Consider the following 24,357-nt stretch of genomic DNA (forward strand, 5'->3'; position numbering starts at 1 on the left):
CAAGCATTTCTTCCTCTGTATTCCAAGGCATAGGAGGTATATTGGTGGTTCGGGTGTAGAATTCTTGCCTTCCGTGCAGAAGACCTGAGTTCTATTCCCGGCCAATGCACCTAGTGTGCAGCTACCACCTATCTGTCAGTGGGGGCTTGCATGTTGCTGTGTTGCTGAACAGGTTTCAGTGGAGCTCCCAGACGAAGACAGACTAGGAAGAAAGAGCTAGCAATCTACTTCTGAAAATCAGCCAATGAAAAACCCTATGGATCACAATGATCAAGTCTGAAACTGATCATGGAAAGGCACAGGTCAGGGCAGCATTTTGTTCTCTTGTGCATGCGGTCACCATGACTCAATGACAGATAATGACAACAATAACATTACTGGATAAATAAATCAGACAGAAAGAAAGTGCAGGAGGAGAAGAGGAAAAGACTCCAGCCCTCCTTGAAAACATGAAGTCTTCCATTTGCCCAAGACAGGATATACACTAAAAAACTTTTTTCTCTTATCCCCACAACCAGATAATTAGCCAAATAATAATCAACAAATAATCAGTCAGTAATGCCCAAACCATGCCCCTTTTACCCCTTAAATATTTCTTGTAAGGCATTTGGCTGTGTGGATCATGATAAATTATGGATAACATTGTGAAAAATGGGAATTCCAGAAGACTTAATTGTGCTCGTGTGGAACCTGGTACACAGATAAGAAGCCAGTCATTTGAAGAGAACAAGAAGATGCTGCATGGTTCAAAACTGGAAAAGATGTGTGGCAGGGTTGTATCCTCTCACCTTGCTTATTCAACCTCTATGCTGAGCAAATAATTTGAGAAGCTGGACTATACGAAGCAGAACGTGGCCTGAAGATTGGAGGAAGATTCACTAATGACCTGCTATATGCAGATGACACAACCTTGCTTGCTGAAAACGAAGATGACTTGACACACTTACTGATGAAAGTCAAAGATTACAACCTTCAGTATGGGTTACACTTGAATACAGAGAACGAAAATCCTCACGACTGGATCGATAAATAACATCATGATAAATGAAGAAGAAATTGAAGTTGTCAACAATTTCATTGTACTTGGATCAACAGTCAATGTCCATGGAAGCAGGAGTCAAGAAATCCAATTTGCATTGGACGAATCTGCTGCAAAAAATCTCTTTTAAAGTTTTAAAAATCAAAGATGTCATTTTGATGGCTAAGTTGCGCTTGACCCAAGCCATGGTCTTTTCAGTCTCCTCATAGGCATGTGGAAGCTGGACAACGAAGAGGAAGACGGAAGAATCGATACATTCAATTTGTGGTGGACTACCAGAAGAATGAACAAATTAGTCTTAGAAGAAATACAGCCAGAATGTTTCTTAGAAGCAAGAATGGCAAGACTTCAGCTTGCTTATTTCGGAGACATTATAAGGAAAGACTAAAAGCTAGAAAAGAATACTATGTTTGGTAAAGCAGGGGGTCAGCGAAAATGGGGGAAATCCTAATGAGATGGATTGACACGATAGCTGCAACGGTGGACTCACACATACCAAGGATCAGGAAGATGGTGCAGGACTGGGAGATGTTTCGTTCTGTTATACATGACGTCTCCATGAATCGGAGCTGACTGATTGGTAACTAACAACAGCAACGACCAAATGACCACTGAGCATCTTTTCATGTGCTTATTGACCATTTGTATTTCCTCTTTGGAGAAATATCTATATAGTTTTAATTCTATTTTAATGTTTAACAAGTGCCAGTTTTCCCCTGACATGGCTCAAAATGCAAATCCCTTAGATTTTCTATCTGTTATGTTGCCCTCCAATATCACCTGGTTCAGTCCTCCACTCCTCCACTCTTCTCCAGGCCCTTCCGTTGTACCCTCTGGAACTGTCATCCCATGGTTAACAACCTTGCCTTCTCCTCAGTTTCTTTCCTGAACATTTCTTCTACTTTATATCATTACTTAAAGCCTAACCAGCCCCAAGGACACTGCTGCTTCTGCTTCTTGTCAGTTGCCAACAAGTCGACTTTGACTCATGGCACCTTATATAAAACAGAATAAAACATTGCCTGGTCCTGTGCCATCTTCATGATCATTGATACGTTTGAGTCCATTGTTGTAACACCTATGTCAATCCATATCATTGAGGGAGGGTTTCCCTCATTTTTGTTGACCCTCTACTTTACCAACCGTAATGTCCTTTTCTAGCGATTGGTCTTTTCTAATGAGGCATCCAAAGTAAGCCAGTCAAAGTCTCGTCATCCTTACTTCCAAGCTTCCCCTGCAGCCCTCTCTAATTCAGGCCTCTCATTATCTCACACTCCACATGCTTCCACACTGGGGCTCAGGAGCTAACATCTCTGTTTGTCAAGATTCTTTTGGGTGTAAGAAGGTGAACTCAAATTAATCCAAGGACAAAACAAATAATACAATATTTAACCACAAACCAGCAATAACAACAACAAAAAAATCCATAATGGTTCATGTAAAAGTTCCCTGATTAAACTGGAGTTTAGGTATGGCTCAATCCAGGCACCCAAGTGCTGGCATCAGAGCTCTTTGCCAATATTTCAGTTCTGCTTTTTTCTGTTTTGACTTTCATCTCAAGAAGCCTCTCCACTCTTGGTGACAGGGTGACCACCATCAGCTCCAGGCTTACATTCTGCCAGTTTGGCAACTCCAGCAGATAAGTGATCTGTTTACTGATAGGTGTAGCAAATGTTTTGGAGTTGATTCTCACTGGTCTAGGCTAGGTCACATGTTGTCCCTGAACCAATCACTGTGAACAGGGAGACAAAATTAACTGGTTTGTTAGGTCTGAGTCCTATAACCATCCCTGGAGCTGGGCCACGGAGGGTCTGGCCAGCCCCATTCAAACCAAATAGACTGGGGAGGAAAGAGGTTTCTCAAAAGAAAACTGAGCCAGATATTGGGCCAGCAAAACCCACATACTTCTGCTATAGTGTCCCCTTCCCTGCCCAACGCTGGAAATTAGCACACAACTCACTCCCCGCCCCTATACTCTGTTCCTTATCCAGTTGTAATGCTTTTGCCACTCCTTGGTGACCTTGTTAAAAAAAAAATAAGTTGCTGTCAAGTTGACCCTGACTCATGACGACCCCATGTGTGTCAGAGTAGAACTGTGTTCCACAGGGTTTTCAATGGCTGAATTTTTGGAAGTAGATTGCCAGGCCTTTTTTCCGAGGCACTTCCGGGTGGACTCCAACCACCAACCTTTTAACCTTTTGCACCACCCAGGGGTTCTGGTAACGTCGTACCTCTCTCTTTTTACTTGAGTGGTAAAAAGATGCCATTTCTCTGCCATTTTCAAAAGAGGATGTGGTTGAGTTTTACATATTTATTTGACATAAGCTTGATCATCAATGAGAACCTGAAAAGGGAGTTAGAGAGACAAAGCGGTCAGGGTGGAGTGACAGCGATGAAGAAAGTGGGGCTGGGACACAGAGGGAGCCAGACCAGAGGAATTGGGGTGAGGTAGGGCTTGAGGGAGGGGCTGGGGACTGAGAAGGAAGGGTGGGATACTGAGGGGAAGGACTGTAGAAATGGGGTGGGGTTAGGAGTTGAGGTTTGGAGACAGGAGATGGGGGCTGGGGGGCTCAGACGGACACGGAAGAGAGGACAGAGGAGACAGAACTGGGCAAGGGAGGAGGCTGGGAGATGGGAGAGGGTGAGACTGCAGGTTGGAGGGGCCCAACTGGGAGTGGGAAATAGAGGAGTAAAACCGGGGGAGGCGGTCAGAGGGTGAGGGCTCGGGTGTAAGGAACACAGTGAACTGGGTGCGTACAGAAGTGTTGGAACTTCGCAGTGGAGGCTGGGCCTGAAGGCCTGGCCAGCCGACCCGTGCAGGCGACACTACTGAGGAAGTCCGCGGCGAGGGGCGTGGTTGAGGGGTGTGTGTGTATTACGCTACACCCCCCCTTACACACACACACACACAGACACACACACACACACTCTTCGCGTTGCAAGCCTTCGCCTCTGTCCCGCCCCCTTCTCGAGAGTGACGGAAATGCAGTCCAACCAGCGCCGCGGGCCGGGTGCGGCTCAGCCAATTACGCGACGAGGGGCGGAGCTGGGCAGGGGGCTCTCCGGGCCAGGGGAGGGGGCTAGGGGCCTCAAAGGGCTCAGCAGCGGCGACTGGCGAGCCATGGCGCTGGGGCTGCAGCGCGCAAGGTACTGGGGTCCCGGAGCAGGGATGATGGGAATTGAAGGTCTCTCCTTCCAGGGACCCCTGAGCCGGGTGGGGGTGCGCGGGTGCAAACCAAGGACTCCCGGGGCCCGCGGCTGGGGCCACATCCCCTCTGCGCACTCCACCCCAGGGGACTTGCGGGAGTGGGGGATTCCCCCAAATCCCTGGCTGCCCGGTCCGTCCAGCCAGAGCCGCTTCGGGGTGGAGATCCTGGATTTCCCGCGGCCCCGGTGCGCTTCCCCGCCTGGTTGGGAGTGAAACTCGGGGTCCCCACGGAAGTGGGGCCGATTGAGTCCCCAAGTCTCGACTTTCTCCCTCCACGTATTGTCCCCTCTGGCCTCGAAACCCCCAAAACTGACGTTGTTCTTTACCACCAACGCCCTGGGATCCTAGGAGATATGGGACACCCCACGCTGAGCCTTCCCAGGTATAGGGAATACCTTGGAATAGGGTTTGGGCTCCTGAGATGGAGAAAGGTGGTCCCCTTTGATCTATCCCTTCCTGACACAGTGTCCAAAGCCTTGGCTTCCCCTGGAAAAGAACAGAGGGGTCCCCTTTCAAAGCTGTCTGGGATCCTTCTCAGGGGCCCTTTGTCTCCTTTTGAAGAGTAGGGTCACCTCCTTTAATAACAGGGAGACAACCGTGACCCATTTACCGAAATCTGGCCACTTATGTTATCCTCCCCCCCCCCCGCCCCGTCGTCACCCAAACCCTATTTCTGAAGCATAAATTGAAGGGACAGGAGAGCCCCACCCAAGCCTTATTTTGGGGAGACCCCTGGGGGGGGTGTGCCTGATTCAGTGTAAGCCCCTGTGAGCTGTGATGAGAGCGCCCCCTTCCGAAGTGCCCTAGTAGAGGGGCATTTCTGTATTCACCTCCCAGCAGGTGCAGATCTGCTGGGGCAGAGGGGAACCTGTGCCCTGGGTCCACTCCCACGGGGGCTGTTTCTGTCCCTGTTCTCAGGGGACCCTGGAACATACCCCAGGTCCTTGCTTTTCCCTGTCCAATCTGAAGCGTCCAGCAAGCCTCACCCCTTTCCCTCCTCCCTGGCTTCACAGGGCTGATTGGATCCGTCTATACCCCCATGTTTCTCACCCCCCAAGGTCTCCCCCCATCCCATTCTATTCTGGTTCCTGGCTCTGGGCCCACCAGGGAACTCCATCCCACCCCCTTCTGGTCCAGCAGCGGCCCCGCCCCTCCCAGCACCCCCTCCTGGCTGGGTGGGGGCCCCTCTTGGCTGAGCTGGGGCGCTCCCCCCCCCACCCAAGGCCAGCCCTTTCCTGTCGGGTCATCCCACCGCCACCATGCACCACCCACTCACAACTCGCACCCGGATCCCAGCTGCGTCTCATACCCTCCTGCGCCCCCAGGATGGCAGCTCGGCCAAAAGGGGTCTGGGCGATGGTGAGTGGGCCCCCATGCCCCTTCCTTCTTCCTCTTGGCTGGGGCTTGCTGCCACCCCACCCTGGGCAGGGATGATCTTGGGGAGTCCCTGATGGGCACATTGCCTGGGGAGCCCACCCAGGGTAGAGAAGATTCTGGAAAAGATAGGGTCTTCAGTATGGGCACCCCACTGGATTTCCATGTCCTTGGTAACTAACAGAATCGGGGCCACAAAGACCCCCAGGTCCCTTCTTGAACCTGCCCCTGGCCTCTCAGGCCACCTCTGGGCAGTGCCAAGGGGAATCCCTGTCCAGATACAACCTAAGCCCCCCACATCCCTTACAGTTTTTCAAGACCTTCATACCCAGTTGTGTTTAGAAAACAGAGAGGCCCAGGAGAAGTCCTGAATGTGGGGTGGGGTCTCCCTACTTTCTCCATGCCTTCGCTCATGGGTGGCGAGTTCCTCAGGGCAAAGAAGACATGGGTTTCTCCCCATCCTGGCTAGGGGATGCCAGGCCCCAGCCCCCATTCCCAAACCTCAGCCTGGGGCCTCCAGGCCCTGGCCCCACCCCTGTTCTCGGCTGGAACACGGAGGAAGGGTGGCAGGGTTCCAGCTGCACGTCCCAAGCTGGGCAGAGCGCCAGGGGGCTGGCCCAGGCCTGGGCTTGGAGCCAGCAGGGGAGACTGGCCAGCTGGGGAGATCCAGAGGCAGCATGGGTGGTGCAGGGAAAGGGTCTGGAGTCACTGGGCAAAGGAGGGGCAGGGAATCGGGACCGTTGGGTGGGCATGTCCACCAAGCCATGACCTTTAAGAACACAAGCCCCAAGTCAGGGTTCACATCCCAGCTCACTTGTTTGCTGGCCATGTGGCCTTGTGCCAGTGACTGCCTCCCTGAGGGTTTCTATCAGTTTCCTACACTGGAAAAAGGGGGTCTGACCTCCACACTCCTCCCTGCCCTGCACAGGATCTAGATGGGGAGCCAATGTGGTAACAGATAACCGTGTGGGACATCCAATAGGTGTACAAGTCAGAAAGAGTTCATGTCGGGAGCAGACGGACCTGGTTTGAATACTGGCTCTGCTACTTAAAGCTACGTGATCTCAGGCGTGTCACTTCCCCAGGCCTATTTACTTCTTTGTCAGGAAAATGGGGATGGTAATAACAGGTACATGGTCAGGTTGGGTACCTGGATTACTAGTTGTGCGATCTGGTGACACCCCCTGCTTGGAGCCTCTGTAAGAGGGAAATAGCTTTTCCTGACACATAAGGTTGTTGGAAGGATTTAATGGGGTCTCAGGTCGTGCAAACGGTTTGCACTTGGCTGCTAACCTAAAGGCTGGCAGTTTGGACCCACCCAGCAGTACCATGGAAGAAAAGCCCTGGTGATCTGCTTCTGTTAAGATCACAGCCAGGGAAACCCTGTGGAGCAGTTCTACCGTATAACACATGGGGTCACCATTAGTCAGAATTGACTCCACATCAAGTAACGGGAACAACCTGTTATGACATTCAATACATTGGAGCTATTATTTCTGTTACTATCACTGTCATTGCTAGTGTGTAGTATCAACCCAAGGTACGTGTATATGATCCATGTATATACTTGACATATGTACACTATTCCATGAGTTCCCATCAACATCCATGTGTTACTCCAGTGCTTAACAGGATCCTAAGCCTGAACCTTCCATCCCTGAAGCATATAATAGTGCATATGTTGTTGTTACTATCGTTAGTTGCCATTGAGTCAGCTCCTACTCATGGCAGCCTTATGTATAACAGAATGAAACATTGCCCAGTCTTCACGGTCTTTGATATTCTTGAGTCCATGGTTACAGCCACTGTGTATTTTGAGTGTCCTCCAACCTAGGGGATTCATCTTCCAGCACTGTATCGAACAATGCCCTGCGATTCATACAGCTTTCATTGGCTAATTTTTGGAAGTAGGTCACCAGGCCTTTCTTCCTAGTCTGTTTTAGTCTGGAAGCTCTGCTGAAACCTGCCCACCGTGGGTGGCCCTGCTGGTGTTTGAAATACTGGTGGCATAGCTTCCAGCATCATAGCCACACACAAGCCCCCACAGTATGACAAACTGACACTAACCAATTTTTTTTTAATTCTAAGTCTTTGATGTATTTTCCCCAAACCAAACCCACTGCCGTTGAGTCCATTCCGACTCCTAGTGACCCTATAGGACAGAGTAGAACTGTCTCATAGGCTTTCCAAGGCTGCAGTCTTTATGGAAGCAGACTGCCACATCTTTCTCCCAAGGAGTGGCTGGTAGGTTTGAACCACCAACCTTTTGGTTAGCAGTCGAGCCCTTAACCGCCGTGCTACCAGGGCTTCTCTGATATCTTTTAACTCATTTAATCTGCAGAACAACCTATGAGGTCTCGAGATGCTGTTTTGCCCAGGGAGGCTGTGTAAATTGTCCAAAGTTATACAACTAACAGGCGATGGCATCAGAATTGGAACCCAGGCCTGAACCAGAAGAATTACCCCCACTTGGCACAAACGGTTAAGCGCTCAGCTACTAACTTAAAGGTTGGAACCTCAGAAGGAATCCCTGGCCATGTACTTCCAAAAGGTCAAAAGCCACTGAAAACCCTATGGAGTACAGTTCTACTGTGACACACATGGGGTTGCCATGAGTTGGAATTGATTTGAAGGCAGCTGACTTGGGTTGGCTTATTTAACCAAGGAAAGGACAGGCTTCTGGGAAGGGAGCGAGAGGCCCACACTTCCCCTTTGAAGAACATTCGGAAAGAGCACAGGCTGGGAGCTGGAAGGAGGGTCCCACTGCAGCCCCTCCTATGAAGGGAATAGCCCTGCTCCAGAGAGAGGATTACAGAACCCAGCTGCCTGGGAGGTGGGGGCTGGCCCCACCCCCATTCCTGTTCCTTCTCCCTGTTCTCTCTGTTGGGGCTCCCAGAGCAGTGAGGCCCGCCCACCCCCACCCTCTGGGCAGGAAGACAAACATGGCTGGAACAGAACAGGACGAAATGTCCTCTTGGGCAGACGGGGCAGGACTGGAGGCCCCTGCCCTCCACCAGTCAGGAGGGAGAGGATGGGGCCTCCAACTCCCCCGCCCAGCCTGCCCCCTTCCTTGTCTCCCCCACCCTATAGCACAGTTTTTGTTTTTTTTCCCTTCTACAGCCACATAGGAAAATCTCCTTCCCTCTCCTCCTTGTGCCTGGGGGTGGGGCTGCAGGTCTCATGCCTGGGGGTGGGGCTGGTTCTACCCCCAGAAATGGCCTCTGACTCTCTTTTGGAGCCTACCCTCCTAGAGGTTCTGCTTCCCTGGGGTGGGTGACAAGAAGGGGATTAGAGAAGAATGAAGGTTGTGCAACCTCACTACCTGGGTTCAAATCCCAGCTCTGCCAGTTACTGCCTCTGTGATTTCTTGGGCAAAGGGCTTCGTCTTTCAGAGCCTCAGTTTCCCCTTTGTAACACAGAAATTTAAAATGCCCCCTTTCTCGGGCTCTTCTGAGGATTGAGGGAGCACACTTAGGCAAAGCACTTAGCACACAAATGCTTAGCAAATTATGTTGTTAGTTGCTGTCTAGTCGGTTCCAACTCGTGGCAGTCTCATGTATAATAGAATGAAAGAAATATTTCCCAGCCCTGCGCCATCTTTGTGATTATTGTTATGTCTTTCTCTATTGATCAATCCCTTTTAACGGCCCGTCCAAAGTAAGCAAGTCAGGCAATATTCTGTGATCCATAGGGTTTTCCTTGGCTAATTTTTAAGATGTAGATTCCCAGGCCTTTCTTCCTAGTCTGTCTCAGTCTGGAAGCTCTGCTGAAACCTGTCCACCATGGGTGACCCTGCTGGTATTTGAAATTCCAGTGGCATAACTTCCAGCAGCATAGCAACCCACAGCACAACAAACTGACAGATGGCTGGTGGCAGCAAGTTATAGCTGTTTATTAATAGCTTTATGGAAACCCTAGTGGTGTAGTGGTTAAGTGCTACAGCTGCTAATCAGAGGGTCGGCAGTTCGAATCCACCAGGCGCTCCTTGGAAACTTTATGGGGCAGTTCTGCTCTGTCCTATAGGGTCACTATGAGTCGGAATCGACTCGACAGCACAGGGTTTGGTTGGTTATTAATAGCTTTAACAATATTACACGTTAAAAAAAAAAAACTTGTTGCCGTTGAGCCAATTCCGACTCATAGCAACCCTTTAGGACAGAGTAGAACGCCCCATAGGGTTTCCAGGGAGCAGCTGGTGGATTCGAACTGCCGACTTTTGGTTAACAGCCAATCTCTTAACCACTGCACACTAGGGCTCCATTATACATATAAATAAGATTATATATAAACTCGTTGCCATCGAGTCAATTCCGACCCATAGCAACCCTATAAGACAGAGTAGAACTGCCCCACAGGGTTTCCAAGGAGCGGCTGGTGGTTTCGAAATGCTGACTTTTTGGTTAGCAGCCAAGCTCTTAACTGCTGCGCCACCAGGGCTCCAAGATTATATATACTGTACTATATGTAATACAGAGGTCCCTGGGTGGCGCCAACGGTTTGTGCTCATCTACTCGTAAAGGTTGGTGTTTGAACCTACCCAGCAGCATGGTGGAAGAAAGGCCTGGCAATCTGCTTCTGTAAAGATTACAGCCAAGAAAACTCTATGGAACAGTTCTACTCTAACACATGGGGTTGCTATGAGTCAAAGTTGACTATGGCAGCAGGTGTATGTAAATATATGCTTTACTTCTTTAAATTTGAAAACTAAAGTGTACAGACTTTGGATTCATTCAGATCTGGAGTATAAATTTTAAGACTGGCAGAAACAGGAAGAAGCACTAGGACCTGGAGGCAAACCCAGGGCCACAGAGGCAGAGAATGTAAGAGTTTGGGTAGATCGCTGTCGAAAAGATGGCTTCACTACTTAAGGGCAAACACTGCACCTCTCTGTGCCTCGGTTTCCTTATCTGTTCAGTGGAGATGTTATCATCTTCTTTCTAGGGTTGTCTGAGCATTAAATGTGTTGGTGTAAGTTAGATGCTTGCCCTGGGAACTAAGAGCTGGATACGACCACTAGTTGCCTTCAAGTTGATTCCAACTCATGGAGACCTCATGTATGTCAGAGTAGAAGTGTGCTTCCATAGGGTTTTCAAAAGCTGATTTCTCAGTAGCAGATCACCAGGCCTTTCTTTCAAGGCACCTCTGGGTGGACTTGAACTTTTGATTAACAGCTGAGCCTGTTTACCCTTTACATCACCCAGGTGGCAGGAGTTACTGACAAAATGAAACCTATTCTTCCACCTTCAATTTTTCCCCACATATGCCCGACAAATTCAGGTCTATGAAGTGGAATAAAGGGCAGGGGTGAGTGGTTAGCTGTTGGCTGGACAGAAACCTGGGGTTGGTTTGCTGTGTCACCGTGGTGAGGCCCCGCCCCTCTTGGGGACCCTGTTGGTGGGTTGTTGGACTTTGATGTGTTCGCCAAGATCTGAAGACTCAGCTCAACTAAGAGGGGAAAGGGCAGGGAGGGGACTCTGGGAGGCTGTAGGGCAGGGGCCCAAGCTGCAAGCATAGTCTTCAGGCGCCTTCCTCCTTGGCACTAGGCCAGCTCGGCCTGCCCCCTCCCAGCAGGAGGCCTCTCTGTCCCCCAGACGTCCCTAGTCTGGGAAATAAGCAGCAGATAAGTCAGGGAGGGTCAGAGGGTCCCTGGGCACGCCTCAGAGAGGAGCGAGGCGCTGAGAAGGCAGTGTGGGCTGGCGCGGGGACAGGTAAAACCGTGGGCTAGGAGGGGCTCCAGAGCGTAACCCTTCCAGGTCCAGAGAGCGCCGGCAATTCGCTCGGGCCACAAAGCTAGGCCTCTGTGACCCAGGGTCCCGTATGGCAGTGCCCCACGTGTTTGTCCCGGCCACCCCTTCCTTCCGCCTGAACGCTGCCCTTGCCCGCAGGTCGAGCACCGAGCTGCGCAAGGAGAAGTCCCGGGACGCGGCCCGCAGCCGGCGCAGCCAGGAGACCGAGGTGCTGTACCAGCTGGCGCACACGCTGCCCTTCGCGCGCGGGGTCAGCGCCCACCTAGACAAGGCCTCCATCATGCGCCTCACTATCAGCTACCTGCGTATGCACCGCCTCTGCGCCGCAGGTGAGCCCTGCCCTGGGAAAATGCGTCCCAGGAAAGCCCCGCCCCGATGAGTTCCCAGCGCGGCAAGGCCCCGCCCTTGGGAAAACGACCCTCCAGGGAGGCCCCGCCCCCGGGAAGCCGGATCCCGACAAGGCCCCGCCCCTTGATGATGTCTTCCTGGCGCGCTGCCACCTCCCTTGGAATCCACGCCCCCCGGGAGACCCCGCCGCCTTTGAGGTCTCGGCCAGTCGGAGCCTAGTTCCTTGGGAAATACCGCCACTTTTCATGTCTATCATTTGTGGGGCCCCGCCCCCTTTGCGAAGCTCCGTTGGGAAGCTCCGCCTCCTTCGAACTCTAAGGAATGGGAGGCCCAGTAACTACCTAAGACGCCTCAACCCTTTAGTGTTTGGAGCCCTGGGAGACCTTGGCTAGGTCTGTCCCTTTATAATAAATACTCTTGCGAGGCGCCCCCTCCCATTCTTTTTGGCTTAGCAGAACCCCTCAGTCCTTTCTCCTTCCCTTTTCTTTACCTACTTCTATCCTCTGTTCCCTTAGAAACCATCCCTTTGGATCCTCCACCCAGCTAAAATTTCACTTTGCAGGAGCCTTTGCCTCCCCTTCCCCACTCCCCCGCAACAGATCCCTTGGTTTCCCGGGACCCAGAAAAGATTTTCTTGTAGGGGAAGTACAGTGATCTAATGGAGCTCTGCCCCGTTGGAATTCCTTGCCCCATAGAATTGAGTCAGAATCCACTGACAGCAGTAGGTTTGGTTTTTTTGGGGGGCGGGGGGAGGTGGCCCTTTTAAATTTTGTCTGCTGGGAGCTTTTGGTTCTTTAGAATTCTGACCCCCTGGGGCAGACCAAGAGTCCCTGGGTGACACAAATGGTTAAGTGCTCAAATACTAACACAAAAGGTTGGCAAATCCATCTCGGAAGAAAGGCCTGGTGATCTGCTTCTTAAAGGTTGCAGCCTCGAAAACCCTATGGAGCGCAGTTCTTGTCTGCAACACATGGGGCTGCTATGAGTTGGAATTAACTCAAAGGCTACTGTTATTTCAGGGGGAGGGGTTCGATTTGGGGAAGACCCAGCCCTCCAAGGATTCTGAGCCTGTGGGAGGCCTGGCCCCCTTAGCATTTTGAGCCATGGGAGTTCCACCATCTTAGAATTCTCTCTTTCTAGGAGGCCCAACCCCTTAGAATTCTTTTCTCCTGGGAGACCAAACCTCCTTAGAATTCTGTCTTCTTGGGAGGCTCTGCTGTCTTAGAATTTCATTCCTTGGTGGCCCTGCCTACTTCCTTGGGACTCCAGGCCACTGGGATGTGTCCCCACTCACCTGGGGCACCTGTAACTTCCTCTGAGGAAATGAGCCAGTGTGGGCCTGGGGCTGCCTGGGGCTGACTAGAACAATTCCCCATGCCCCCTGCCCTGGCGCCAGGGGAATGGAACCAGGTGGGAGCAGGGGGAGAAGCACTGGATGCCTGTTACCTGAAGGCCCTGGAGGGCTTCGTCATGGTGCTCACGGCTGAGGGAGACATGGCTTACCTGTCGGAGAATGTGAGCAAACACCTGGGCCTCAGTCAGGTGAGAGTTGATGCTTGCTTTATACCCAGGCCTGTGCTGGGTGATCCTGGGGATACAGGAGTGACCAGAACAGCCCTGGCCCTGCCTTCATGGGGCTCACAGTAAAGATGGACACAGGCACGTCACCAGACAGAAAGACTCAGAATAAGTAGGGCTGTGGGAGCCCACGGTGGGGGGGAGCGCCTGACCCAGCTGGGCAGGGTAGACAGGTAAGAGGGAACTTCCTGGAGGAAAAGACATCTGAATGACAACCTGAAGGAGTTAGCCAGGTAAAGGGTGTGGGGAATGAGTGGAACCAGTGAGTACTGGGAATGTACCAGGCAGAGGGAAGAGAGCCTGCAAAGGCCCAGAGGTGAGATAAAACGAAGCGTTTTGATATAGAGACCGAAGTTTATTTTTAGTGGTTACTAGGGGCAAGAGGATGAACGAAAGGGGGAAGTCATTGTTTAGGAAATGTTGAGTTTCTGTTGATGGTGATGGAAATTTGGCAGCAGATACTGGTGAGGGTTGTACAACATGATTATTGTAGTTGATGTCATTAAATCGTACGTGCAAAAAACATTAAATTGGCAAATCTTGTGTTATATATATATTTACAACAATAAAAAGCATATGAGGGAAATAAAGAAGTTTACCTGGCTAGGTTTAGGTGCAGAATAAGGAGCCCTGGTGGTGCAATGGTTAAGCATTCTGCTGCTGACTGAAAGGAGAAAGATTTGGTGATCTGCTCCTGTAAAGATTACAGCCTAGAAAGCCCCGTGGTCCACTTCTGCTTTGTCACATGGGGTTGCTAGGAGTCAGAATCAACCTGATGGCACCTAACAACAACAAGGTGCAGAATACAATGGGAGATGTTGAGAGAAAAAAGACTAGAGAGGTCAGCAGGGACCAGATAATTTAGGACCAAATTATCAGGTTTACCTCCAGGGCACTGGGGAACCACGAAAGGATTTTTAAGTAGGGGAGAGGTTGTGTCAGAGAGGTACAATCTGATTTACATTTTAGAAAGATTCCTCTAGCTACCCTATGGAGATAGAACTGGAAGGACCAAGACTAGAGGCTGGGAGACTAGTGAGGAAGTGGATTCAGAGACTCAAGTGAGAGAAGAAAGGCAGGGGCAGAGGCCATGAGAGTGGGAAGACTTTCAACTCATCCTTTCAGCCAGCCCTTTGAGAAGGTTACCATTTGTCATGGATTGAATTATGTCCCCCAAAAATATGTGTCAACTTGGCTAGGCTGTGATTCCCAGTATTGTGTGGTTGTCCTCCATTTTGTGATTGATGTAATTTTCCCACGTGTTGTAAATCCTGATCTCTGCCTGTGGTTAATGAGTCAAGATTAGGTTATATTAAAGAGGATTAGGGTGGGATGTAACACCCTTGCTCAGGTCACATCACTGATCCAGTGTAAAGGAAGCTTCCCTGGAGTGTGGCCTGCATCACCTTTTATCTTAGAAGAGTTAAAGGAGAGAAGGGAGCAGAGAGACATGGGAACCTCATACCTCCAAGAAACAAGAGCTGGGAAAATAGCTTGTCCTTTGGGCCCGGGCTCCCTGCCTTGAGAAGCTCCTTAACCAAGGAAAGGTTGATGACAAGGACCTCCCTCCAGAGCCAACAGAGAGAGAAAACCTCCTCCTACTAGACTGTGAGAGAACAAACTTCTGTTTGGTAAAGCCATCCACTTGTGGTATTTCTGTTATAACAGCACTAGATAACTAGGTAACTAAGACACCACTCTTTTTTCTGTTTCACATAAATGGGCACTATTTTAGTCTTCTATACCAGAAATAGGTGGCTTTAACAAACGGAAATTTATTTTCTCACTGTTGAGGAGGCTAGAAGTCCAAATTCAGGGTGCCAGCTCTAGGGGAAGGCTTTCTCTTTCCGTGGGCTCTGGAGGAAGGTCCTTGTCTTTTTGACCTTCTGCTGCTGGGTGATCTTCACGTGGCTTGGCATTTCTCTTCCTCTATCTCTGCTTCTCTTGCTTGTTTAATCTCTTTTATATCTCAAAAAAGATCAATTCAAGATACACCCTACTCTAATCCTGCCCCATTAACATAACAAAGACAACTCATTCCCAAATGGGATTATAACCACAGGCATAGAGGTTAGGATTTACAAAACATATTTGGGGGGGCACAGTTCAACCCATTACAGGCTCCTTAGTTGGTGTCGTTTCCCTGCCTCGATACCCCACTCCTGGTACCAGTTTATCTATTAGTTTCAACTCTTGGGCTCATGAAGATGAATGTCTCAGATTCATAAAGCTAGGAAGCAACAGAGGCAGGATTGGAACCCAGGTACAAGAAGTGTTGTCAGAGGAGGATGATCTCATTCTCTCCCCTTCTCACCATCACTGGCGCCACCACTAGCAGACCGTGAGCTGATGTGGGTCCCTTTCCTCTGTGTCCCCTGCTCCCAGCACCAGTCTCCTTTCATGAATTGAAATGAGGAATTGAGGCTTTGCTTTGTCGAAGAGATGTGATTTGAATGGGGTCTCATCTCAGGGCTTTAGCATTTGCTGTTCCCTCTACCTGGGTGGAGCAATGGGTTTGCTCTTAGCTACTAACCGAAAGTTGTCAGTTCAAAGCCACCCAGCAGAACTGCAATAGAAAGGCCTGGCAATCTGCTTCTGTAAAGGTTACAGCCAAGAAAACCCTGTGGATCTCAGTTCTGTTCTGTAATACAGTGGGTTGCCATGAGTCAGAATCGACTCAACAGCAACAGGTTTGGTTTGTTTGATTTTCTACCTGCAACACTCTTGCTTCTGAGGCCACCTCCCACTCTGTTCAACTCTCAATTTAAACATCACCTCCTCCAAGAAGCTATCCCTGACCACTCTATCTAAAATAGCACCCCAGCATTTCATTGCATTATCCTGCTTTATCCATGTTGCTGTGGTTGTTGTTTTAGTTGCCATCAAATTGATTTCAACTCTTGGTGACCCCATGTGTTACAGAGTAGAACTGCTTCTTACAGTTTTCTTGGCTGTAGTCTTAATGGGAGCAGCCTGCCAGGTCTTTCTTCTACAGTACCACTGGGTAGGTTTGAAGTGCCAACCTTTAGGTTAGGAGTCCAGTGCAAACTGTACCACCTAAGGTACAGTTTGCTTTATCTGTATTATTTATTATATTGTTATCATATATATATATATATGTATATAGGTTGGATTAGACAGTTACTTCTGTAAGGCAGGAATTTGGTCATTGTGGTCACTGCTATGTCCATCCCGTTTAGAAGAGGGCCTGGTCCATAGTGAGTGCTGCATAAGTGTTGGTGAGTAAAAGAACAAGTGAATGAATGAATGAATGAGGAGACTCGTAAAGCAATCCAGGCTCTGAATTAGGGCAGGGGCATGAGGATGGGGAGGAGGAGATGGTCAGAGGTCCTGGTAAGAGCCCATTCCCTCCAAGACACCTTGTCCACTCTCCTTACCTGCAGCTTGAGCTCATCGGACATAGTGTCTTTGATTTCATCCATCCCTGTGACCAAGAGGAGCTTCAGGATGCCCTGACCCCCAGGCAGAGTGAGTGCCCTGGAGGCCTTCTGTCCCCACTTTAAAGATGAGGAAACAGAGGCTCAACCCTTCCCTCAGCATATCCCCTCTTCCTCTGGAACACCGGACTGAGAGAAATGTGAAGGGGGGGACATAGCCCTGCCCTGGGGGTCTGAGGGGACATGGCCCTGCCCTGGGATCTGAGGGGCCATGGCCCTGCCCTGGGGTCTGAGGGGACATGGCCCTGCCCTGGGGTCTGGGGGGACATGGCCCTGCCCTGGGGTCTGAGGGGACGTGGCCCTACCCTGGGATCTGAAGGGACACGGCCCTGCCCTGTGATCTGAGGGGACATGGTCCTGCCTTGGGGTCTGAGGGGTTTCAACCTTGTTCTGGGGTCTGAGCTTACACAGCCCTGCCCTGGGGGTCTGAGGGGACACAGTCCTGCCCTGGGGTCTGAGGAGATGAGGCCCTACCCTAGGGGCCTGAGGGGACATGGCTCTGCCCTGGGGGCCTGAGGGGATGTGGCCCTGACCTGGGTCTAAGGAGACACTGACCTGCCTAGTGATCTGAAGGGACATGGCCCTGCCCTGGAGTCTGAGGGGACATGGCCCCGCCCTGGGGTATGGTGGGACACACCCTGCCCTGGAGGTCTGATGGGACATGGCCCTACCCTGGGGGTCTGAGGGGACTTAGTCCTGCCCTGGGGTCTGAGGGGACATGGCCCTGCCCTGGAGTCTGAGGGGATGAGGCCCTGTCCTGGGGACTGAGGGGACATGGCCCTGCCCTGGGGCCTGAGGGGACATGGCCCTGCCCTGGGGTCTGAGGGGACATGGCCCTGCCCTGGGGTCTGAGAGGACATGGCCCTACCCTGGGGTCTGAGGGGATGAGGCCCTGTCCTGGGGACTGAGGGGACATGGCCCCACCCTGGGGCCTGAGGGGACATGGCCCCGTCCTGGGGACTGAGGGGACATGGCCCTGCCCTGGGGCCTGAGGGGACATGGCCCTGTCCTGGGGACTGAGGGGACATGGCCCTGCCCTGGGGCCTGAGAGGACATGGCCCTGCCCTGGGGTCTGAGGGGATGAGGCCCTGACCTGGAGGTCTGAGGGGATACAGCCCTGCTCTGGGGGACCTTCTCTGGTTCCAGGTCCCAGTTTTGGAGGTGAGGCTGGAAAGGCTTTAGTGGCAGCATGCTAGAGGGACCTGGGGCCAGTCCGGCACTGCACTGTGACTCACTCCCCATGGCCCTCCCCAGGCTTGTCCAAAAAGAAGCTGGAGGCCCCCACCCAGCGGTGCTTCTCCTTGCGTATGAAGAGCACCCTCACCAGCAGGGGGCGCACCCTCAACCTCAAAGCGGCCACCTGGAAGGTGGGCAGGGCTTGGGCAGAGGAGGGCATGGCCAGGCGGCTGTGGAGCTGAGCCTGAGCCCCTAAACGCCTCGAGGGGGTCAGACCAGGGGTCTCATGGGTGGGGATCTGCAAGATCTCTCAGGCTGGGTCTGGTGGGCCCTGGGGCATCTAGGAGGTTGGGTGTCTGTGGAGTTGGGGTCTGGGAAGTCCTTGTCATCTTTCTTAGACTAGATTTCTGTGGGCCTAGGGCTTTTTTATTTTTATTTATTTTTTTTTAGGGCTTGGGGTTCTCAGCCTCTGAGCCTACGTTTCTATGCGGCTGGGGTTTGGGGAGTCTTCAGACCCCCCCAAGCCTAGGTCTCCATGGGATTGGAATTTGGGGGCTGGCAGAGCCCCCTGAGCCTGGATCTCCATGGCATTGGAATTTGGGAGCGTCAGAGCCCCTTGAGCCTGGGTCTCCATGGGACTGGGGTCTGGGGGTTCTCAGACCTCTGTGAGCTGGGTCTTTGTAGCCCTCAGAGCACCCTGTGGACCCCACAGAAACTCAATCCCCGGCCCCATGGGTGTCCCAGGCCCAGTGATGCACTGACACAGTGCACCCCACTGACTCCCCCTCCACCCCCCAGGTGCTGCACTGCTCCGGGCACATGAGGGCCTACAAGCCCCCTGCACAGACTTCCCCTGACCTGGAGCCTCCCCTGCGGTGCCTCGTGCTCATTTGTGAGGCCATACCCCATCCGGGCAGCCTGGAGCCCCCGCTGGGCCGGGGGGCCTTTCTCAGCCGCCACAGCCTGGACATGAAGTTTACCTACTGTGACGAGAGGTGGGCAGCAGCTGCTGCCCCCAGATATGTGCCCAAATTCACTGACCTCATCCCTTCCCCCACATGCTTCTCTCTCTCTCTTCGTCTCTCTCTGACTCCAGCTATCTCTGTCTGTCTGTCTCTGATTTTTCTGTGGGTCTTCTTTGATTGTCTTTCTGAGGGTCTCCCTCTTGTCCTTCTGTTGCTTTCCCTGAATGAATCAATCTGTGTAAAGCAGCTCCCACGGTGCCCAACACACAGGAAGTACTCAAGAAACTATATTTATTGATTCTCCCTCCCTCCGTCCTGTACTGGGTTGGATAGTTGTTGGTAGCTGCGGTCAAGTCGATCCCCAACTCACGGCAACCCCATCCTCAATGGAATGAAACAGACCATTGTGGTCCACAGGGTTTTCATGGGCTGATTTTTGGAAGTAGATTGCCAGGCCTTTCTTCCTATTCCATTTTAGACTGCACATTCCACTGAAACTTGTTCAGCATCACAACAACATGCAAGCCCTCCGCTGCTAGTTGGATGCACATGAGGCACATTGGCTAGGAATTGTAGCAGGGCTGGATAGTGTTACCCCAAACTCATGTTCTTCCTGGAACCTCAGAATGTGACCTTATTTGGAAATAGGGTTTTTGCAGATGTAATTAGTTTAGATGAGATAATACTGGAGTACGGCGAGCCCTTATTCCAATATGACTAGTGTCCCTAGAACAAGGGGAGAAGAGACACAGAGACACACACAGGGAAGATGGCCTTGGGATGACATTGGCAGAAATTGAAGTGATGCTGTCATAAGCCAAGGAATGCCTGAGGGCACTAGAAACTGGAAGAGACCAGGAAAGATTGTCCCCTAGAGCCTCTGAAGGGAGCTCGGCCCTGCCGGCACTTTGATTTCAGACTTCCGGTTTCCAGAACTGTGAGACAAAACATTTCTGTTGTTTTAAGCCACCCAGTTTGTGGTACTTTGTGACGGTGGCCCTGGGAAATGAACGTACTTCCCTTTCCTTCTTTTCTCTCCTTCTCTTCCCTCTGTCCTTCTTTCACTTCCTTCCTCCCTTAGTTTTTCCACGTCTTCCATCTTTCTCTCACCGTGGAGTGGTGCTTAGGGACGGTGGCTCTGGGTGAATTCAGACTGCTTGAGTTTAAATCCTTGAAGAAGTGACTTCGCGTCCTCATACCTCAGTCTTCTCATCCGTCTTATGGGGATAATAATAGAACCTTCCTTATACAGTTGTTCTGAGCACTCAGTGAGTTGCCCAGCACAGGGCACTATAGAAGTGTGTTCTTTTCATCATCGCCATCATTATTATTTCTTTCTTTCCATTCTTTCTCCTTTTCTGAATGTCTTTCTCCCCTTCCTTTCCCCCCTCCTATTTCTTTCACCTTCTCTCTCTCTCTTTTTTCTGACCTTCCCCCCACTTTTTTTTGCCTTCTCTCCCTCTTGTATTAGCTTCCTGTTGCTGCTGTATAGTGGCATCACTAGGGTTGGTGTCACCCAGTGTAGTAACTCCTGGTGTCACCCCCCCATGATAATTACCACAATATTGTAGCCAAAACACCAGAAAAATTAACAAAATCGGTGACCATAAAAACACTGGCAGCAATAAAAAGAACAGCTTGTGCTTCTAGCACGTCAGATAAGACCACGTGATCTGCAGAGTCATTGTAATTGGGTAATAATGACAGTTCTGACCTGAGTGCATTAGAAGGTTCAAAAAGTAAATTAGTGTAGAGTTTTAGGCTTGTAGGTATATTGATGCATGTAGGCTGGGCTTACGAAAAAATTTTTTGTTGTTAAAAGTAACCACAGGGTTATTTTTTATAAAAAATGATGAATTTTTGCTGGAACACAGCACAAAAGTTCTAGACAGTCGTTTTGATGTCACCCCCTCTGATGGTGTCACCCAGTGTGGTCTGCACCCACCGCATTGTCCTAGTGATGCCACTGCGCTGTAAAAAATGATGAAACAACACATTTATTATCTCACAGCTCTGGAGGTCAGAAGTCCAAACCAAACCTGTTGCGGTTGAGTTGATTTCAACTCATAGCAACCCTAGAAGACAGAGTAGAACTGCTCCATAGTTTCCAAGGAGCGCCTGGTGGATTCGAACTGCCGACCTTTTGGTTAGCAGCCATAGCTCTTAACCACTGTGCGCCACCAGGACTCCCAGAAGTCTGAGATGGACCTTAAAAAAAAAAAAAAAGTTGCCATGGAGTCAATTCTGACTCACGGCAACCCCACGTATGGCCGCTGGATGGCGCAAATGGTTTGCACTTGACTGCTAACCTAAAGGTTGGCAGTTCAAACCCATTCAGCAGTGTTGCAGCAGAAAGACCTGACGATCTGCTTCGGTAAAGACTACAGCCAAGAAAACAGTATGGAGGTCAGTTCTACGCTGTAACACATGAGGTCTCCATGTAGTGAGCCTTATGGGGCTCAAATCAAGGTGTCGACAGGGCAGGTTCCATCTGGAGGCTCTAGGGGACAATCTGTTTTGTTGCCTTTTCAGCTGCTGGAAGCTGCCTGCATCCCTTGGCTTGTGGCCCCTTCTTCCATCTTGAGAGTGCATCACTCCAACCTCTGCTTCTGTTGTTACACCTGCTTCTCTGACTCCGACCCTCCTACCTCCTTCTTATAAGGACCCTTTGTGATTCAGTGGGGCCCACCTGGGTAATTTAGGGTCACCTCCCCATCTCAGTAGCCTTCATCATATCTGCAAAGTCCCTTTTATCATATAAGGTAACATATTCACAGGCTCTGGGAATTAAGACATGGACATCTTGGGGAGCAATTACTCAGCCTACTGCATCTCCGTTTCTCACTCTCTCTCTTCTTTATAGTCCTGTGTCTCCGTATCTTGCTGGCTTTATCTCTGTATCCCCTGCCCTTCCATCTTCCCACCACCCCAACCCAGCCAGCTGAACTCTGGCCTGACCAGGCTCCGTGCACCCAGGGACGGATTACCCAATATGCAAGGTATGCACGGGCTTACTTGCACTTACTTACCAAGCTGTAGTGCACAATTTCACCTGTTTTTCATCACATCTTTGATGTGAAATTGTGCATTGTGCATTAGTAAGTAAAGGCAATTAAGCCTGTGAGTACCTTGCTTTACTATAAGTCTGTGTGTACGTTCCTTGCTTCCTGGTTAATCTGCCCCTGTGTGCACCCTACCCCCAGGATTGCGGAGGTCGCTGGCTACAGCCCTGAGGACCTGATTGGCTGCTCCGCCTACAAGTACATCCATGCCCTGGACTCCGACGCGGTCAGCAAGAGCATCCACACCTGTGCGTGTGCCCTTCCCGAGGCCTGAGCCCCCAGCCTGACCCCAAACCCAGCCCCTAACACTCCAGAGAGCTTACCCCCACCCAACACTAGCTCCCCAGTTCCCACATCCCAGAGCCTCCCCTTCACACACACCAGCTCCCCAAACTCCAACCACCTCTTCCCCTGTGCATGCCAACACTAGCTCCCTCTTCCCCAAACCCCAAGGAGCCTTCTCCACCATGGCCCCCTCATACCCAACCCCTCCTCAGTTGCCCCTCCTGCAGCCCTCACCCCTCTCTGTCCCCCTTCCCAGTGCTGAGCAAGGGCCAGGCAGTAACAGGACAGTATCGCTTCCTGGCTCGGAGTGGTGGCTACCTGTGGACCCAGACTCAAGCCACTGTGGTGTCAGGTGGCCGGGGCCCCCAGTCTGAGAGTATTGTATGCATCCACTTCCTAATCAGGTAAGCGAGAGGAAGTGGGATGGTTGAGCATGTGGGTCTCATCTACATGTGTGTGGGCAGGTATAGATGTGCGCACACGAGCGTGCGCGTGTATTGTGCATAAGTGTAGCCGCCAGGCCAGGGTCAGCCTGCCTTGAGTCGAACCCCAGCTCTGCTATTTACTTGGAATGTGAGCTGACTCCTGCATTGCTCCCCTTCTCACTCCCTTCTCAGAGCTACCCTGGCATTCTCAGTGTTCTTGGAACATGCCAGACTCTTTCCTGCCTCAGGGCTTTGGCATATGTAGTTTCTTCTACCCAGAATGCTTCTCTTCCCTTTTCCCCTTTCTCCTGAGTTATGCCCACTTACTCTTCTGGTCTCAGCTCGGACATCACTTCCTGAGAGAACCTTTACCTGAACCCCCACACTTGGTCAGGTCTCCCCATTTTTGCTCTTCCTATACTGTACTTCTGCCCCAAACCTGTTGCTGTTGAGTTGGTTATAACTCATAGCAACCCTATAGAACAGAATAGAACTGCCCCTTAGGGCTTCCAGGGAACAGCTGGTAGATTCAAACTGCTGACCTTTTGGTTAGCAGCCGAGCACTTAAGCACTGTGCCATCAGGGCTCCTCTTTTGCCACAGAGCTCTTAAAACCATTTGTAAGTATCTATTTGTATGTTCAACGAGGTCTCTCTGACTACGCTTTTCAAAATTGCAAAATTTAAAAAATTCCCCTTTTTTCTTTTCTCCTCATACTTTCACTGTTGGTGTCTCTGGATAGTGTAAATGGTTAAGCGCTGGGCTGCCAACCAAAAGGTTGGTGGTTCAAACCCACACGACCCACCCAGGGGCACCCCAGAAGAAAGGCCTGGTGATCTGCTCCTGAAAGGTCATGGCCGTGAAAACCCTACGGAACACAGTTCTGCTCTGACACACCTGGGCCACCGTGAGTCAGAATCCACTAGACAGCAACCAGTTTGGTTGTGTGTTTTTGGTTTTTTCCACTCTCTAACCCAGCGCTGTCCAATAAAGTGTGATATAAGCAACAAATGTCATTTTGAATTTCCTAGTCGCCACATTATAAAAAGTTGAAAATAATTTTAATAACATGTTTTATTTTACCCAACATACCCAAACATGATCATTTCAACATGTCATCAGTGTAAAAACTATTAATGAAGTATTTTAGATTGTTTTTTTTTAATACTCATCTTTGAAATCCAGTGTGTATTTTACACTTACGGCAAATCTCAATTGGGACAAGCCACATTTCATCTGCTCCAAGGCCACTAGTGGCAAGTGACTGCTGTATTGAATAATGCAGGTCTAACATCGTCTGTCTATCTGTCAGTCTCTCAGGGGCAGTGGTGGTTCAGTGGTAGAATTCTCAACTTCCACGTGGGAGACCCCGGTTCAATTCCTGGCCAACGCACCTCATATACAACGCCCACCCGTATGTCGGTGGAGGGTTTTGTGTTGCTATGATGCTGAACAGGTTTCAGCAGAGCTTCCAGACTAAGGCAGACTAGGAGGAAAGGCCTGGTGATCTATTTCTAAAAATCAGCCAATGACAACCCTATGGATCATGGCAGTCTGGATTGTTCCATTGTGTGTGGGGTCAACATCAGAGACCATTTTGATGGCAGGGCAGCTAACTACGGCTATCTACCTACCTATCTTCCTTCCTTCCTATCTACCTACCTACCTATCTGTCTCTAAAGATACTATTTAT

At 50.7% G+C, this 24,357-nt stretch overlaps 1 protein-coding gene across 1 annotated transcript in view; it reads left to right on the forward strand.

Moving 5' to 3' along the window:
* The first annotated feature begins 5,540 nt into the window (after window positions 1-5,540).
* Window positions 5,541-24,357, forward strand: part of HIF3A (hypoxia inducible factor 3 subunit alpha) — a 30,635-nt gene continuing 11,818 nt past the window's right edge. The window contains exons 1-8 of the mRNA XM_064293857.1: window positions 5,541-5,606; window positions 11,507-11,697; window positions 13,113-13,258; window positions 16,699-16,783; window positions 18,007-18,119; window positions 18,727-18,923; window positions 22,097-22,203; window positions 22,497-22,644. Of these exons, the coding sequence (XP_064149927.1) occupies window positions 11,649-11,697; window positions 13,113-13,258; window positions 16,699-16,783; window positions 18,007-18,119; window positions 18,727-18,923; window positions 22,097-22,203; window positions 22,497-22,644 (845 nt within the window). The 5' untranslated portion in view covers window positions 5,541-5,606; window positions 11,507-11,648. The remainder of the gene's footprint in view (window positions 5,607-11,506; window positions 11,698-13,112; window positions 13,259-16,698; window positions 16,784-18,006; window positions 18,120-18,726; window positions 18,924-22,096; window positions 22,204-22,496; window positions 22,645-24,357) is intronic.

The sequence above is a fragment of the Loxodonta africana genome, chromosome 11, assembly GCF_030014295.1.
Source record: "Loxodonta africana isolate mLoxAfr1 chromosome 11, mLoxAfr1.hap2, whole genome shotgun sequence".
Lineage (NCBI taxonomy): Eukaryota > Metazoa > Chordata > Mammalia > Proboscidea > Elephantidae > Loxodonta > Loxodonta africana.